Here is an 18,360-nt window from a genome sequence, read left to right as displayed (position 1 = left end):
TTCCTACTCCAACAGAAAAGACAGGGTTGAAGGTGGCCAGTAGGCTGGCCCGCCCCTTCACTCTCCCCTTCCCCTGTGCCCTAAGGCCCTGTCTAGAGCAAAGCCCTATTTCAATGCACACAACCTATAAAGCATTTTGCAGTTTGCAGGCCCTTTCTTGCTCCAGCCTGCCCCTAATCTAAGGGACACTTCCAGAGTCATACAGCTGGTTAGTGGTAGGCCAGAGGACAAGATCCAAGACCTCTAGCTTGCCAAGGGATCCCTTGCCACTGCTCCCCATGTATCAACCCAGATGGTTTTAAAGATTCCTGAGTTGTCTGCTCCCTGATGGCAGGACCCAAGGGCATAAAGCTAGAGAGCAAGTTCGGAATGGCAAAGAGGAGAAGGTTTAGAACATAGAGTCTTCTAGAGAAGGTGGGGAGAGAGTATCTGGCCTTGTGGGCAGTTGTCATACCAGCAGCTGGGGTGGGGAGCCTGAGGGTACCTGGAGGAAAGGTTGGACACCCTGATGCTCCATAAGCCACACCCCAACCATATGAGCCTCCACATGGTCCCCAAATAGACCAAGAAGGTCCCCACCCAAGGGCCTTTGTGCTTGCTTTTCCCTCCCCCAGGACACTCTTCCACTTCTTTGACATTACTCAGGTCTCAGGTCTCAGGTCGCAAGTCAGCTTCTCAGATTGGCCTTCTCTGACCACTTTGCAGAAAACATGCACCCACCCCTAGGTCCCTCAAAAACCTATCATGTTTTTGATTTCCCCTACCGCACTTCCTTTCATATGAAGGTAGTCCATTTGTTTCCTAATTTCTTGTCTTGCCCTCCTCTGTTAGACTATCAGGGACCTTATCTGGCTTTCCCCCAGTGCCTGGAAGATTACCTGGAACACAGGATTAGGTCAACCCATATTGACTAGGTGAATAAACGCATGCATGCATGATTGGGTTGAGCACAAAAGTTGGGTGCGCACAAAGGTCCAGCCTTACTAATCCCGGTCGGTTCCTCACGTGAGGCCTCTGGTTTTACAGAGATAAGAACCTGTTTGGTTCCTGTTAGCCTGAGTCACCCTTTTGGAAGCTGGGCCTGGCGAGCCCTGCCTGGGTGTGTAGAAGGCAGGCAGTAGCTCTTCCTCTTCCTCTCCTCAGGTAATCCGGAAGGAAGGAGCAACTTCATTCTGGGAGGTGCTGGTGGCACAGGTACTGCCCGGTGCTTCTCCTTTCTGTGCAGCAGCTCAGTCTGGAGCCAGAGTGTAGAAGGCCTCAGAAGACCTCGTATGCTACCAGGCCCTCCCCATGGCATCAGGTAAGCTCCTTCCACTCCTATTTTTCCATCTGAAAAATGGGGAGGAAACTATCGACCACTGGTGTTTACTGAGGGCAGGCTTCCAGAGAAATGTCAAGAGCATGTAGCTCCAGGCCCATGCTGGAGACCTGGCCGAGGTGGAGGCTACAGCGGGCCACACACATACACTGAGGTGAGCCCAATGCCTGTCCCGCCAGCGGGCGCCAGAGGAAGCACGTCTGCTGTGAGAAAAATCATGGAGCTGTTAGACTCTATTGGTCCTTTTCCACTGTTGACAGAGACATAGAAATTGGAGAAATATTTCTGTCAAATGAGGGTGAGAACAGTGTGAACTCAATGAGAAATACTAAAAGATGCGGACACTAGCTTACAAGAGCTGAAGGATAATACCAAAGGGTGGGGACTGGGAATTAGTGGGGACTGACTGGTTCCAGCAGCTGGTTGTCTCATGAGAATGCAGGCCCAGGTGGCCAGAACTTGTCATTTCTCAGGAGCAGTCAGATATTCTGATTTCCTTGTGTAGTAGTTTGATTAAATAAAACAATAACGTGAGCAATGGAAATATGCAGCCTACGGGCTACTGCTTTGCAGTCTGTTTAAGATCTGTGTAGGGCAGAAAAAAGATCTTAAAACTAGGGTTCTGGAGACCTAGTTCCTGTGTTTGGCCTCAAACGGCCTCTATTACTCCTTTCTGGGTCTCGCTCTTCTCAGGTCAAGAGGAGGCAGGCAAACTCTCAGGGTTTCACAGGTACAGTAATAGCCGATCCTTCCGTGGGCTTACTATGAGCCAGGTGCTCTGCCGAGCTGTTTAGGTGGCCTGTCTCTTCTAATGCTCACAACCATATGGGGAAGCACTATTATTGTTTAGTTTCAGAAGGGGGAACTTGGACACGGAAAGGTTAAGTAATTTGCCCAAGGCCAGACAGCCACTACAAGGGGAGGAGCTGGGCTCCACTGCAGACGGTCTGTCTCTTAAATCACTGTGTTGTGTTCTAGGGGTGCAGAGACTGAATGAGGTCATGGAGGGAGAAGTGCTTTGGAAACCACAAGCAGTTTTTCCAAGGGCAGCAAGGCCTCCCCTTTGGAGGAGGTGAGGCAGTCTCCAGTGGCTTGTATGAAAATGTTAGCCCATGGTCTTGGGTATCTTTTGAATGTGTAAAGGGGGAGCCACTCCCAGAACTAGATAATGATATCATGTGAGGAAACCACTATACTTAAAAACGGTTCATTCCAAAATATTTTATTATTTTTTAAGTTTATTAATTTTGAGAGAGAGAGAGAGAGCAGGGGAGGGGCAGAGAGAGAGAGGGAGAGAGAGAATCCCAAACAGGCTTCCCACTGTCAGTGCAGAGCCTGACGTGGGGCTCAATCTCATGAATCGTGAGATCATGACCTGAGCCTAAATCAAGAGTAGGATGTTCAACCGACTGAGCCACCCAGGCACCCCCAAAATATTTTAAAGTGGCACGTGGTAGGTGCTGAGTAAGTTCAAGTTCAGGAGATGAGTGTGTGTGAGCCCAGTGAAGACACCATGTTTTCCGGAAGGCCAGGGACGTGGGTGGTGCTATCCTTGCCGAGCAGAGAACAGGGCTCTGAGGAGAGAGATCATGGAGAGATTCGTAGTTTGCCTGAAGAGCTGGGAACTCGAGGGCAGAGGAGCCAGGGTGAAGGTGGGTATGTGCTTGGGACACGTCTCTTACCTCACTGGACCTCTGCTTCCTCTCTAACACCCCTGACCATACCTCTAATGTGTGTGAAGAAGGCAGGGCAGGAGGATGAGGAGGTGAAGGTGAAAATAGTGATAGTGAAAGGGTAAATCCTTTGCACAACTTACATTTGAAAACAATCTGAAGCCACTTGACGTGGACATATCTTGATTTATATAGTTGGAGGAAACAAAATGTGAATGGCTAAATTAAAAATTAACTTGATCAGAAGGGGAGTGATTGATCAATACTGTATCCGCTATGGTCTCTTTTCCTAAGTGGAAGACTCACTAAGTTTTTTGGTTCTTGTGTGCTTCATCTACGTATCTACGTACCTAATAAAATGGACCACATCTTTGGGGCGCCTGGGTGGCTCAGTTGGTTGAACGTCTGACTTCAGCTCAGGTCATGATCTCATGGTTCGTGGGTTCCAGCCTTGCACTGGGTTCTGTGCTGACAACTTGCTCAGAGCCTGGAGCCTGCTTGGGATTCTGTGTCTCCTTCTCTCTCTGCCCCTCCCCCACTCATGGTCTGTGTCTCTCTGTCTCTCAAAAATGAATAAATGTTAAAAAAAATTTTTTTTAATGGACTACATCTCTGCTATGCAAGACACAATGATTAGCAGTTAACTGTGCCTGCAATTTGCAATCCCAGCCACCCGCCGATATATGCACCTCTTAAGGACTCATATTATAGGGTGGCCAATCATCTCAGTTTTCCAGGGACTGAGAGACTTCCCAGGATGCCAGACTTTTAGTACTAACACTTAGAAAGTCCTAGAAAAACCAGGACAGTTGGCCACTCTAGTTCAAAACCAGATAAAGAGCTTTTTCTCTTTAACTTCTGTAAGGCCTTAGAATCGTCCTTTCCTTACTACCGAAAAACAGACAAACTCCTAAAATGTCCAAGCAATTGTGGAATAAATTGTTGCTCTATAAGATGTGAGTTCAAACCAAAAGGAACACCATAGGAGCAAATACAATCCTTGGCTTCTGTTAACTGTGCGATGAGGCAGAGAGGAAAGAGGTCAGCTGCCTTTCTGGCAGGACTGCACTGTAAGAAAGAATACAAGAACTGGGTTCAAATGCTGCCTCCACCACCATCTGGGGCAAGTGATTTAATCTTCCTGTACCTTGATTTTTTTTATGCTACAAAGTGAGTATAAATATATATACCCATCTTGGGTCTACATTTATCCACCTTGCACAGCTGTTATGAGGACTAAGTGAGATCCATATGAAAGAATAGAACACACAGCCTGAAGCAAGCATGTAAGAAACACAGCTGTGCCCTCCCCCATTCCCTGGTTCCTGTCCCTCCCCATCTCCGTCTGCCAGTGGAGAAGCTAGCTGCCTTATAAAGCTAGTCACCATAGCCAAGAAGGCAAGAGCAAACATGTCCCTCTAGAAGCACAAGATAACTAGATAAATAATGGTTTCAGTGCAGATTCAGATCAAACCCAGAAATTGTTGAAGCAAAAAACATCTTGGAAGACTTTGAAACTTACAAGAGATTCTCAGTAAGTTTACCATTTAGACCTAGGAGGAGCGCAAGCTTCTTGTGAAGCAATGATTGATAACAGTTGACGTTATATATAATCTCCTGACCACCCTACATGGCGCAGGAGGGCATACGGGTCACCCTGATGGCTGCAGATGCCCAGGACAGAATCTGTCTCCAAAGCTGGCTTGCTGCTGTAGGGAGCTTCTAATAAGCTTCTGGATTTTGTTAAAATTGACTTGGTTACCTGGCAGGGCTGGGTAGGTGGAAACTGACAAAGAGAAGGCATGAGATATATTTGTTCCTCCTCCTGTTTGTACGAATATATTTACCCATCTCTTGGAAAGAGTAACCAGAGACTTTGTACCGTTACCTTAGTAAAAATTTCCAAAGTTTGGACAACAGCACTGCGTCTATTGTGTGCTGTGTGCTGTGACACTCACGTACTCAAGAGCTGGCTGAACATGAGACTGAGACATTACAACTTAAGGTGCACACCTGTCCACCCAAAGCTGGCGACTTAAATTTTTACAAGTGGTGCTCGCATGACATAAATGCAGCGCCAGCAGGCATAGTTGAAAACGTTTGCACCAAGATTCACTGAAGTTTCCTGATAAACTGGATTTGTCAGGAGGGATCATTTTCTGCGAGGGGGACGTGACCAGTGCGATAGGCCCCCAGGCTGAGATGGGGAGGGACTAGAGTTAAGAAATAGGATGCTTTTGGCCATCCATTTCTGTATCAGTTAGGAAGGACGTTGGGTTTAAGGTTGGTGTTGAGCAGAATAGCTACCCAGACTTCCGGTGTTTTGGCGAAACCTCAGATGTGAGGTCTTCTGGCCAAGTGTCTGTGATTTCATACTGTTGGATACATATGTTGGATACATGCCCCCTGTATCCCTGGGGGTTGCAGCTTTCTATAAGTTTGCTGTGGCCGAACCAAGAAAGAAGACATACGCAGATTTCTGTGGAAATTATGATTCCATGAAAGATGTTGAGGAGATGAAGAAGGCTGGTATCTTTCAGAGTGCAAAGTGATTTTGGAATGTAAAGAATTTCCTTGGGTTGAGTTCCATGGAAGTTTGTCGCTGATCTGTGTTCCTGAAGTATGAAACATGAATATTGGGTTATGGAATAGTTTCTCTTGATAAATAAACTAACAGATCCTGTCGGGGGTGGGGGGAAGAAAAAAAAAAAGAAAGAAATGGGATGCCTTTGGGTGCCTGGGTGGCTCAGTCAGTTAAGCATCTGACTTTGGTCCAGGTCATGATCTCACGGTTCGTGAGTTCGAGCCTTGCATCGGGCGAGCCCTGCTTTTCTCTCTCTCTCTTTCTCTCTCTCTCTGCCCCTTGCTTACTTGCACCTTCTCTCTAAAAAAACAAAAACAAAAACAAAAACAAAAAACAAAACAAAAAACAAAAAAAACAAAAACAAAAAACAACAAGAAGAACAAGGAGAAGAAAAAGAAAAGAAATAGGACGCTTTCTTTCAAGAAAGATAGGCGAGCTGCCAAATCGGCCTCCTCTGCAGGATTCTGGCATCAGCGAGACGTGCTTGTGTGCATTTCTCATCAGCTTTGCATTCAGCATTGTCATGGTAGTGGCTCAAGATCATCCACGGTGGGAGTATTTACACCAGAGAAACAGGCAAATGCTACTAATGAGAACCCTTTTGGTGAGCCAGCTGTCAACACTTACCAGCACATCACCCCTCTGCCTTCAGGCTCAGTGACCCCAAACCTCACACCGAGTCTAATCCATCTGTCCACTGGCCCCACGATTATCTTAATAAGACAAATCTGACTGTCTCACCCTCTGATTCCATTTTCTCTAAGATAAATTCCCTGCCCCTTGGTGTTACATTAAAGGCCCTTCATTCTCTGACTCCTGCCCAACTTTTCAGTCACTTCTGCCCCTACCCACACCCCCCAAAAGCTGTTCCAACTCCACCATCCTGAGTAATAAGACTTATAATATAGACATCAGTGTCCACGCCTGGCCTAGGATCAACCTTCCTGCTGTGATAACTGGCAAAGCTAGCAAAATGTATTTCTAGATAATCAGAAGGTGTCAAAGAATGACCAAGGCTTTGAAGAACTACAAAAGCCCAGACAGGTGGAGGTCAGCACTGGGCCCCTTTGCCCTGGGAAGCATTGGCTGGTTTTAGAAGCCCCAGCTGAGTTTTGGACAGACTTACGGGACTGGGGGGGTGGGGGCAGGGAGAGGATAAAATGTGTACTTTAGCTCTCACTGAGGAGGAGGGGCCTCAATAAACCCCCCAGGTCTGGGCTGGGACCCGAGAGGATTGGGAGTGAACAGAAATGGAACAGTCTGCCTGGTTATTAAAGCTCTGCTCCGTTCGTGTCAAGCCTCTTGGGGTTAAGGTCATGTGGGGCTTCAGTGCCTATAGCCTCACTCCCCAGAAGAAGCAAAAGTGAATCATCTCTAGATATATACACCTCTAGATGACTTGTCCGCAGCCTCAAATGATCTCTGCAGTTTTTGATATGCTACAGTGCCCAACAGTCAGTAAAAAGTAGTCAGGCATATGTAAGACAACCTGCGCACCAGAGAAAAAACGGACGGCAGAAGGAGACACAGCAGGGATTCAAATAATGAAGTTATCAGGTGTAGCCTTTACAAGAACCATGAATACTGTGTTCAAGGATTTAAAAGACAAGATGGAAACTTTTGGCAGAGAAGTAGAAACTATACAAAAAAAAAAAAGGAAGCAAATGGAAATCTTAGAACTGAAAGATGTAATTAACTGAAATTGAGAAATAGTTAGCATTTATTGAGCACTTCCTATGTGAATGGAGCTCTAGAAGCATCAACAGGGGCCTGTAGAGTCTGTGTAGTATCGCTCCAAGGACACAGACAGAGCCTGGTTTTCCTATTTCCCTTGGAGTGGGCCTTAGTCATTTCTGCAGTCACCAGTGTCTAGCAGGGCAGGGCTCGGCATGCCGAGGAAGGCACTAGATACAATTGTGATGCCTGGAGCTCCCAGGGTCCGCTATGTCGTGTGGTCGTTAAACCGAATTCGGGAACTGGAGTGAGCGGTTGAGGAGCCAGAACTGAGAACAAGTTTAGTCAGAGATTTCCTGTGGGCAGAGATCATCGGGACACCAACTATTTTGATAAGACGGAACCAAGAGAGGAATTGTGGCCAGAAGCGTGAGGGGAGGGAAAGAGCCTCTCACCCCCCACTCCTTTCCTCCCCCAGCCCAGAGGGATGAGGGCCTCCCCCTCGGGAGTCCAACTGGGCGTGCAGGGCAGGGCTGACTGGCTCAGGGGCCTTGTGACTGACCTCTCTCACTTTACGTGGGGCCACAAAGCAGACGCAGTAGCTTTCTATTGTTTGTGTATTTCCTACGTGCCAGGGTCAGGGTTAAATACACCATGTGCACCATCTCAGTCCTCACAGAACCCCGTGACAAGGCTTCAATTATTAGGCCTGTCTAATGGATAATGAAACCGAGGCCAAGAGACCTGGGCCTGGGTGGCCCAGCTCATAAGTGATGGGAGGACGCAGCCCCAGGTCGGCCTGACTTGTCGGCCCGGCCCTAGGAACTCCTTCCTCTATACTCAGAACGGCCTGCCAGGACCCTTCTTGGGCACAGTGGGAAAAGGGCACAGACCTGGCAAAGGTGGAGAACTCAGGGCTCTGTTCTCCAGGAGAAACCTGTCTCTTTGAATTTGGGCTAGGGACAGAGGAGCATTTACCCAGCAGCCCCAGGGGGGGTGGGACCTTGGCTTGGAGTGCCGTCTGAGGGCAGGCTCCGGGCCGCTCGGCCTCCTCTAGGCAAGTCACTTCTCTTCAGTCTTCAGGGACGTTTTTCAAGGGATGTGGATGGAACATTGAGGCACGTAGGAGAGGGTTTATCACAGTTTAGCTGCCTTTCATCTCAGAGAGGTGCTGACCAAGTTCAGGCACCTGATGATTTCTAAGCGTTCCAGAAATCGTATCCCGCGATTCAGCAAATGCTGCAAGAGGCAAATAATCAAGCAGGTTCTTACACATCACCTCCTTCAGCCAGCCCTCCCCCACGCAAACAAAACTCCCCTTTGGCCCTCAAGGGTAGATACTGTTTCTCGCATGTGTTTCAAAGGTGAATGTCTCCCTCAAGGTCACTCACCTTGTGAGAACAGAGGGGACACGTACACGCCACTTTGATCCTCAAAGGAATCACTCAGGGAGGTGATACAATTTTTGCAGCAATGTTCCACTTGCTCTGAAAGATTTGAGAAGCCTGCCTTTTTAAAAAAATTTTTTTAATTGAGGTATAATTGACATGTAACATTGTATTAGTCACAGGTGTACAACACAGTGATTTACCCAGCAGCTGTTTTATATACATAGTCATAAAAATATCTTTTATGTCTTATCTTTTATACCTTTTGTGATCTACTCTCTTAGCAACTTTCAAATACGCAGTGTAGCCTTCCTCCTTGAAGGATTTTACTCTCATTTGGACACAGATGCTGATTTGTTGGTTGAACATATTTGTTGGCTGAGCTCATCAAGATCAGCTGCTGTGAACAGGATGACCACTGGCTAGGAGCCTGGAGACCTGGATTCCTGGGCATATCGTTGCCATTAACGTGCTGTGTGGCCTTGGGCGGGTCCCTTTCCCTCTCTGAGTCTTAGTGTTCTTCAAAACAATGGTAGGGTGGGATAGGAGGGCTGCCGAGCTCCCATCCAGTTCTCCAATGCTTCAGTCTACATTCCTGCATTAGCATTGTGTACTCTGATCATGCGGAAGCCCTGTCCATATTTTCCTTATCCGTAAATGGGAGTACGCATACCTTTTTCCTAACTTCTAGAATGTAGTAAGGAAAGAAGTTAATGCGTGTTAGTGCTCACTGCAGGCTAGAACTTTCCTCTCCTTCTTCCCTTCCTTTCCCTTCCTCCTTCCCTTCCTTTACCTTCCTTCTTTCCTTCCTTCCTTCCTTCTTTCCTTCCTTCCTTTCCTTCCTTCCTCCTTCTCTCCCTCCCTCCCTCCTCCTTTTCACCCATGAGGAAGACGTGATCAATCCCATTCTGGGCATGAGGAGATGGAGACAGAGGCCCAAATAAGTGAAGTGACTTGTTCCAGGTCATGCGGGTAGCAAATGGCAAGTGGCAGAGGTGAAATTTGGATCCATTTTTCTCCAGGTGCTGAATTGGCCCCATTTTCCCAAGACGATTACTTTAAAGACTCGGATAGCAGGAATAGAGCTGGCTTCAAAGCACCTCTCAGGAAGTTTGCACTACAGCAGGAGGTCCGCAAACCAGGCCAACCCTGGCCACCACCCGTTTTTGTAAATAAAGTTGTATCGGAACACAATCAGCCTGCTCATTTACAGATCGCCTCTTCTACTGTTCAAGCTACGGTAGCTGAATTGAGTAATCGTGACGGAGACAGACCCTAAAATATTTACTATCTAGTCCCTTACAGAATGTTTGCTAGTCCCTGGTCCAGAGTCCAGCAAGGGCACGCATCCTTCAAAGAATACAAAGTGACATGAGACTGTCCTGGGTGCTGAGGAACCCCACCACTTAGCTTTAGGAGAGGAGGAGTTTTCTACTTAAATCTATTTTTACAAAGTCAACAAACAGTCTCAGGATACCTGTCAGGAAGATGAGGGAGCGTTCAGTTTTCATTGTGCTCTTCTTCCCAGGAACTTGGTGAGGGGGAAATAGAAAGCTCAATTTTGGGGAAATTACACAGGGGGAAAGGGGAGGGAGTCAGTTACAACACCCCATTGCGACACTCAGCACGGTTGAAAGTGACAACAACAAGGGTTTCTCATTTTGGAAATGTGAGGGCATTTCCGTTTCTCAGAGTGGGACAGGGCGGCAACAGCCTGCTTTGGGTGAGTGACTATTTTCTTTATAAGCAGCTACTCCGGGCCTGAAATGGCAGTGTCCCATTGCCTCGCCGTGGCCACAGAATGGAAATCTGCAGATGCCCCCCCAGTTACCTGATCTCTTTCCTCCTTTTCTTGTTCTATTCAGAGACAGCCTGCCATCCCTTGGGGAAGAGACCTTGCAGGATGCAAGCCTTCAGGTAAGGCCACCCCTGCAGAGGTGGGGTGGACGGACAGGAAAACGGAGCCATCGCAGCCGTTGGGGACGTTGGCCTCCACAGCACCTGAAAACTGGGTTTGGACTGGAAAGGGATGCCCGTTATTCAGGAAAGGGGAGCCACATGCGTGGTCTTCAGGGCTTGCATTTCAGAGTAACTTGGCCAGAGACTTATTTCCCGGAGACTGGCGACTCGGTGGGTGACAGGCAGGGGCCAAGGAACCATGCTGAGGCTCTTTGCTGGGCAAAGAAGCAGACAGGGTGGCTGTGGGCAGAGCATGGCCCAGAGTCCCAGACTGCCGGCTAGCACTGCGGCTCCGTGTTGACATGGTGGAGGATCCTGCTCCTCTGGGGCCTCAGTTTCCCCATCTGTGACATGGGGTTAATGATAACCCCCTGCCTGCCTTACTGAGTCGTTGTGAACGTCAAGTAGGGCCTGAAAACTACTGTGATTTTTAAAAATTGAGCCAGGAGTTTTGTGAGATGTCACCAACACTGTGGGAATATTGGCAGGCTCTGATGCTGTCCATGTGTGCCCTCTGTCCTGTGACATCCTAGGACTGAGCCTTGTCAGGGTGACTTCACCCTCAGACTGAGTTTCTGTGCTTGAGGCTGAAGTTTGGGGTTCTGTGCATGCCTGTGTAAGTGTGTGCATGCATGTGCGTGTGCATCCGGGGCAAGTCCTTCCCCTTTCCAGACATGGAAACTGCTTCACGAGATTTGCCTCTGCCTCCACCTACTGGCTGGGAGCTCCAGGAGATGCCCTTAGAGGTCTCTAGGAGAAGACTCATCTAGGAACTAAGAAAAATCTCGGAAGGTCAAATCCTCACATGTGCAAAGACCTTCACAGTTTGTCCCACTATCCCTCACTGAGCTCATGAGCTCCCCAAGGTCACCTGATGAGATGGGTGGTTTTAGCCACACTTCACGTGTGAGGAGATGAGGTACAGGTCCAAGGTCATGTGGGGGGCAGTAGGGAATGGAGTCTCTGTTAGTCCCGCTCTCAGCCCTTGACCAAGAAGAAAAGACTGGAAGTCCCTGGGTGAGCTGGAAAGGAAGCTTGTTCCCAGGGAGTGCTGCCCCTGCCAGACGCAGAGCAGCCACTGGCTGATGGGAACAGACCCTCACTGTCTAAGGCTCAGAGTGAGTTAGCTACAAGCTGCTGTGTCTCTTGAAACTGCTGTGATGGCCACTAGTCTCAGACAACTCTTTAAATTTACACTGAAATTAATAAAAATTAAATTGAATTTAAAATTCAGATCCTCAGTCCCACCACATTTCAAGAGCTCAATAGCCATATGTGGCCGGTGGCTGCCATATTGGACAGGGTAGATCTGGAACATTTCTGCACCCAGAAACTTTTATTGGATGGTGCTACTCTAGAGCATGTTTTGCTGAAGTAGAAGGTGTCTGCTCTGGGAATCAGAGGATGAATAACAAGTGAGGAGAGGGATAGAATGTGGGTGCGCATTGGGGCACCTGGGTGGCTCAGTCCGTTAAGTGTCCAACTTCAGATCAGGTCATGATCTCATGACTCATGAGGTCGAGCCCCACATTGGGCTCTGTGCTGACAGCTCAGAGCCTGGAACATGCTTTGGATTCTGTCTCCGTCTCTTTCTGCCCTTCCCCCACTCACGCTCTGTCTCTCTCTTAAAAGTAAATAAACATTAAAAAAAAAAAAAAGAATGTGATGTGGGTACACTGCTTTCCAGCTGTGGGAGTTGGGTCTGCTCCTTAATCAGTGTTGACCTCAATCTCTCCTCCACGCCATGGGTGTAACAGAAATAATCCCACACCCCTGGCAGAAAGTTGAATGTGGATCCAGTGAGCTCTGGAGCACACAGGAAGGGGTGGAGCACAGGGTTGGGCACACAGAGGTTGTTTCCCACAGCTGGGTCCTTTTGCATTTCAGAATCTGGGATGTTAACCAGAAGACCTTCTACCTAAGGAATAACCAACTGGTTGCCGGATACTTGCAAGGACCAAGTACTAAATTAGAAGGTGAGTGGTTGCCAGGAAAGTGGCTGCTGCGTGGGAACCGGGTCACTTTGCCCTGGAGTCCTTATCCTGTTCCCCCAAAACCTTAGTTTCAAAGCCCTGATCCCCATTGGGTCTTTGCGGCTGAGTGGGAAGCTGGGGGAAGCCTGGCCACCAGAGGGCATACTTGAGGGCAGCCTCAAGAGGGTGGGAGCCTTAAAGCCTAGGTCTGGAGCCCCCACCAACTGGCACAGGGTTCCCAGGCCACAGCTGGCAGGGATAGGGCACAGAAGGTAAGATGGGCCCTTTCCCTCTGTGACTATTAAGCCTTCCATGTTGCTCTGTTGTCCAGACCCTAACTACCATCCAAAATGAATACACCATATCTAAGGCTGGGTTATGTCCCTTATTCACAGACACCACACTCAGCCGTGTTCTGGTCTGTGCGCTAAACAAGCTGCATGAACACGGGCAAGCTTTGCCCCCTCCCCCACCTCAGTTTTTCCCTTTAGTAAAATGAGGCCACTGTGAGGGCATGATGGGAGATTCTTTCAGCACTAGCCTTCCGGGATGCTTTCACATCCCTATCGGCTGACTTGATACTATAGAACGGCACCATCTGATCTCCATCTTTCCACCCTGCCCCATCCCCTTGTTTTTGGCCCCCTGCCCCCTTCTGAAAGAGTATGAGACATACCTTTCCTGTCCATCTGTTAATTCTCCTAACGAACACACTGAAGGGCAGAAAGGCTGAGATTTTCACTGCTATGTGAGGGCTCAGAGACCGCCGAGGGTAAGAGGCAGGTTCAAAGTCACTCAGGTCCCTGTAGACCAAGCCCTGGAGCCCATTATGTGCTATTTTCTGTCCTCATGGGCAGCAGACTTGGTGACCTGGAGCACCCGTATCCTGGGAAGAAGGAAGGATAGAAACCATGTGGAGCAGAATCTAGGCCACTTGGTCCTTGAGGAGTAACTGGATAGGGAGTTTGGTTTGATCTGCTATTTGAATGCGGACCAGGAAGATGGCGCCTCAGTGTCCTTCCGATCTTAGGGTTTTAGTTGGTCAGGGGGAGACAGAAAACTCTCCTGGGAGAGTCCAGGCTGCCTCCCATTCTCTCTACAACCTGACCCTCCCCTGTGCTCTTCCCCAGAAAAGTTAAACGTGGTGCCCATTGAGTCTCATGCCATGTTCCTGGGGATCCATGGGGGGAAGCTCTGCCTGGCCTGTGTCAAGTCTGGTGATGAGACTAGGCTCCAGCTGGAGGTAAGGACCTGTCTCAGGTAACAAGCACCCCAAACCTGGTGGCTGGAACCACCGTAATGTGCTCTTCCTCGGGACTCTGTGGGCCAATTAGGGGGACTCAGCTGGGTAGTTCTGACCCACTCAGTGCAGCTCGCGCCCCTCCTGCAGCTGCACCCGGGAGAGAGCTCTGCTGGCGCTGGGGCGTCTAAGATGGTTTCTCACCCTCCAGGCCCTTGTTTCGGGTGCTCTCTCAGAGCTCTGTTGTCGGCTTGGGTTTCCTTACAGCATGGCGGCTGGCTTCCTAAGAGGGATTTTTCCAAAATGACAAGCCTCACTGTGCAAATGCTTATCAAACCCCTGCTTGCACCATATCATTAATGTCCCATTGGCTGAAGCCCATTGCGTGGCTAAGTCTAGTCTCAGTAAGGGAGGGGGCGAAGAAGGATTGTTCATTTGGGATCTCATTCTCTGTGGGTCACTCTCTTGCCTGAGGGGCCCCAACCCGCTTAGGCTTGCCACCTTCCAGTGAAGCCAAGCTTCAGGACCCTTCTCTTCCAATCCTTATCTACTCAAACCCATGAGTTGGCATCCTGTTCAGGGCCCTGTATTCCTTGATCCCTGCAATATTAATGGGCTGCCAGCCCTGGGAAAAGATGGCTTTGTCTTAGGTGCTTGTTGGACAAGATCTTAACCCAACGTGAGTAGCTGTGAGCATGGCACTGTCACTTGCCCCCACCAGTGGATAGGGGCACCTATCCTTCTCCACCATGCCCTCTTTCCAGAGGCATAGACCTTGACAGAGCACCAGCCTCCACATGCCTTGGTCTCTGCTGATGGTACCATGTGCTTACCAAACTTATTGGCCCATGGCTAGAGTGGCCAGATTTTTCAAAGTCAAGATGTGACAGTGGGACAGACTCTGCTGTCCTAGGAGGTGTAGGACACGTGACTGGTCCCAGGTCAGTGTTTCTCCAGCACTTGCTCTGGGCCAGCCAGAGGCCATGTCACGGTGGGGAGAAGGGGGCAGCACAGGACCTCCGTGCCTCCCCGTTCTCACTGCTCATGTCTTGGCTTCCAGGCAGTTAACATCACTGACCTGAGCAAGAACAAGGAGCAAGATAAGCGCTTCACGTTCATCCGCTCAGACAGCGGCCCCACCACCAGCTTCGAGTCTGCTGCCTGCCCAGGCTGGTTCCTCTGCACAGCCCTGGAGGCCGACCGGCCCGTCAGCCTCACCAACACGCCCGAGGAGGCCATGTTGGTCACCAAGTTCTACTTCCAGATGGAACGTTAGTGTGTCTGTACCTCACTTCCCCCACTCCCAACATCGATGACTCCAGAGACACGTCTCCACCCTGCCCGACGTCTCCTGGCTGTTGTGGGGCTCTGAGGAGCAGCCTCGGTGGGGTGGACCCTCAGAAGGATATGCAAGAGCCCTGCTAACAGGACTCCAGCAGCAGCCTCCTCAGCTAACCAACCTCCATGCTGCCTCCACAGCGGTCTTTCTAAAGTGCAGCTTGAGCCACAGCACTGCTCCAAGCCTTTCAGTGCTGCCTGTGGCTTCCGGACAAAAGCCAGGCGCCTTGGCCAGCCTGGCCCTCTGCTCTCCTCTCGCCGACTCCTCACCCTCCTGCCTTGCCCCAGTGTCCATGTCCCGGATCCCTCCTGTCACTCGCTGGCCTGCCCAACCTTGTTTTGCAAGCTGTCTCGTGGGGAAAGCTTTTAGAGTCTGTGGCAAGACGGAAGATAAGGATTTCATCTTTTTTTTTTTCAAAGCCAGTTGCATCCAATTTGAAGGAGAGTCCTTTATTTGGAGACTGTCCTTTCTGGAAAGGAGCAGGGGAGGGTGAAAGCAACTCTCCTTTTTCATTTACCTGGCTTATTTTTGTAACAACTCAACCTAAACAAATGAAAAGTCAGCGTATTTTGTTGGTCCCCGCAATTTTTCTTTCTGTAACATTCCTGAAGTCTGGACTCCACTGACCAGGCCCCAGTACCAGACCTTTTACAGCTGCGGGCAGTGCTTTCCTCCCCCATCCGTCCCGTCAAAAGCTCCCAACCCCCAGGGCACAGCACAGAAGCAGCTCCCCTGGTGTTCTCTCCACGTCTCCTGGGAGGGAGGAATTGCTCTTGGACCATTTTAGCACTTCTGACATTCTGAGACTTGTTTGAAAGATGGTTGAGCCTCTGTCTGTCTCCTGCACCAGACTGTGAGCTCCTGAGAGCAGGGAGCATGGCTTGTGTGTTTCAGGTCCCCGCGGGGGCCGAACACATGACCTGGCCCTTAGCAGGTGCTCAGTGAATGTGTGTTGTGTATGTTAAGTGGAAAGTTTTCTACTCCCTGTGACTTATGCTCTGTTTTACAATAAAATTTTGAAAATTCATCTACTTTGCTGGCTGTGTCTATGGTCTTGCCAGGCTTGGGGCATGGAGAGCTTAGGAAATGGGGAGTCCTTGGACCTCTGTCACTCTGGAGACTAGACCTGGCTGACTCTCTTCTAAGAGACCTTTCCTCCTTGGGCCTCACTCTTTCTGGATACAGGAGCGCAAATCTGGCCAGGAAGCGGTGTGGTACCACTGTCCACAATAGCCCCCAATAGAAAACAATGCAAACGCCCATCACAGAAGAACGAAGACATAAATCACGTATGCTCATACGACGCAATGCTTGACAGCAAAGAAAGTGGATGAATTGCAGCCGGCTACCCATAACAAAACAGATGCATCTTACCAGCATGATGTGGGGCACAAGAATCACAAAAGCATGCACAGAGCATGATTCCACTTACATAAAGCTAAAATAGGCAACGAGCAGTTGTGTGGAGGGATGTGTAGACAGGTGGTGCAAACATACAAAGAAGCAGGGACAGGCTGTGTCTGAAAGCAGATTTGGTGGGTGACTCCTGGGAGACAGAAGGGCAGGCAGGGCCACCCAGCCGCTTTTAGGACCCAGATGACAGTCTATTTCTTGGTATGGATATGTTTTCTGTGTGTATGTGACATTTCACAGTTCTGAAGTCTGAAAAATAAAAAGCCTTGCCCCTCTGGGGTGTGAGAAAAGGGGGCACTGGGAAATGAGGAGATCAACAGGTGGAAAATATTGAATTTGGCCCCGTGTGGTGGGCATGCAAGACCATCATTAAACACAGCTCGGCTACCAGGAGGGTGGGTGGGCAGTGCTGTCCCTAATCCTGCCCGGGTTCTGCTGACTTCTGGACTTGGTCTCGGGAGTCTTGAGGGGAGCCCAGCTGGGCCATGAGCCCGCTGTGTGACTTTGGCCAGGTCTCCTCCCTCCTTGGGGCCTGCTGCTCACTTGTTCCCAGAGACAGTTGACTTGGACCGAGGGTTTGCAAGCAGCGCCCCCTGCACTCCTCTCCAAGGCTCGAGAAACAGAATCCACAAAGCAAGACCACAAGGCGGGGCTCCACTCCTGGAACCCAGCTCTGGCCCAGCCCTCTGCTCTCTGCTTCACAAACCGGACTTCACGGGCAGCCTTGCTGGAAGGGGAGATTTCGTTGCTAAAAAAACAAACGGAATCAAACAGGTTAACAGGCAACCGTCTAGATCTCCGCTCTGGCTCCTCGGAGGAGGTCACCCTCCAGTCACCTCTCTCTTCCTCGTGTGTAAGGTGCAAGTAGCCACACCTGCTCCCCGGGGACAACATAGGGATGAAATGAGATGGTCTGGGTGCTGTGCCGTGTGTCAGAAAAGGGCACACGTGACTGATAGATTTGCAGTCCTGGTAAAGGGAGAAGTTCAGGGCGGAAAACCCTTCCCCGGTTGATGGTGACAATAGCAGCGACACTTATGAAGCCCTGCAGCCACCCTGCCCTCCTATTACAGAAGGGGAAACCTGAGGCTCAGACCCTTCACATGATTAGGTCAAGTAGCTGCCGCGGGTAAGTAGCAGGCGAGGCAGCGGGGCGGGGGGGGGGGGGGGGGGGGGGGGGGGGGGGAGGGGAGGGAGGGGGGGGTCAGGCCCTGATCTCTGGTATTTCCTGGCTCTCCTGTCGGCAACAGGTGCTCATGCGCAGGTTTGTTAGTGTCTTGAAGCCTCAGTTTCCTCATCTCTAAATGCAGGTAACTGCTAATGCGCAGGGCTGACTTCTCTCATTCAGTCTTTGCACTATTACCATGGTGGTGTGCTTACCATTATTCCGCCAAGAGTCAGTGCTCAAGGGAATCTTCTCTAAAGCCTTGTTGCTCTAAGTGTGGTATACAGATCAGCAGCAGCAGCATTTGGGAGTTAAAATGCAGAGTCCCAGGCCTCTTGCCAGACTTACTGACGTAAGATCTTCTTCTTCAGCAGGTCTCCAGGTAAGTCAATGCAGGTTAAAGTTTAAGAAGTTCTGCTTCAGGGCGCCTGGGTGGCTCAGTCAGTTAAGCATCCGACTCTTGATTTTGGCTCAGGTCATGGTCTCACGGTTCACGAGATCAAGCCTCGAGCTGGGCTCTGTGCTGACAGCGGAAGAGACTGCTTTGGAGTCTCTCTCTCCCTCTCTCTCTGCCCCTCCTTCCCACATACTCTCTCAAAATAAATAAACTTTAAAAAAATCAGCCTCAAAGCGT

General features: G+C 49.8%; 1 protein-coding gene across 3 annotated transcripts; it reads left to right on the top strand.

Moving 5' to 3' along the window:
- Positions 1-1,197: 1,197 nt before the first annotated feature.
- Positions 1,198-16,175, top strand: LOC102949298 (interleukin-1 receptor antagonist protein). 3 transcript variants are annotated; one of them, XM_007082331.3, is made up of 5 exons: positions 1,198-1,300; positions 10,503-10,554; positions 12,484-12,572; positions 13,700-13,812; positions 14,870-16,175. In XM_007082331.3, the coding sequence occupies exons 1-5, from the start codon at positions 1,291-1,293 to the stop codon at positions 15,083-15,085; spliced, it is 480 nt and encodes a 159-aa protein (XP_007082393.1). In that variant the 5' UTR covers positions 1,198-1,290; the 3' UTR covers positions 15,086-16,175. The 3 variants fall into 3 exon arrangements, with proteins under 3 accessions (XP_007082393.1, XP_007082394.1, XP_007082392.1); XM_007082332.3 differs by lacking the exon at positions 1,198-1,300 and adding an exon at positions 10,267-10,360; XM_007082330.3 differs by lacking the exon at positions 1,198-1,300 and having other exon boundaries at positions 10,370-10,554.
- Positions 16,176-18,360: the final 2,185 nt, after the last annotated feature.

This window comes from Panthera tigris, chromosome A3 (genome assembly GCF_018350195.1).
Source record: "Panthera tigris isolate Pti1 chromosome A3, P.tigris_Pti1_mat1.1, whole genome shotgun sequence".
NCBI classification, from domain to species: Eukaryota; Metazoa; Chordata; class Mammalia; order Carnivora; family Felidae; genus Panthera; species Panthera tigris.
This window is presented reverse-complemented; position numbering and strand designations above follow the sequence as displayed.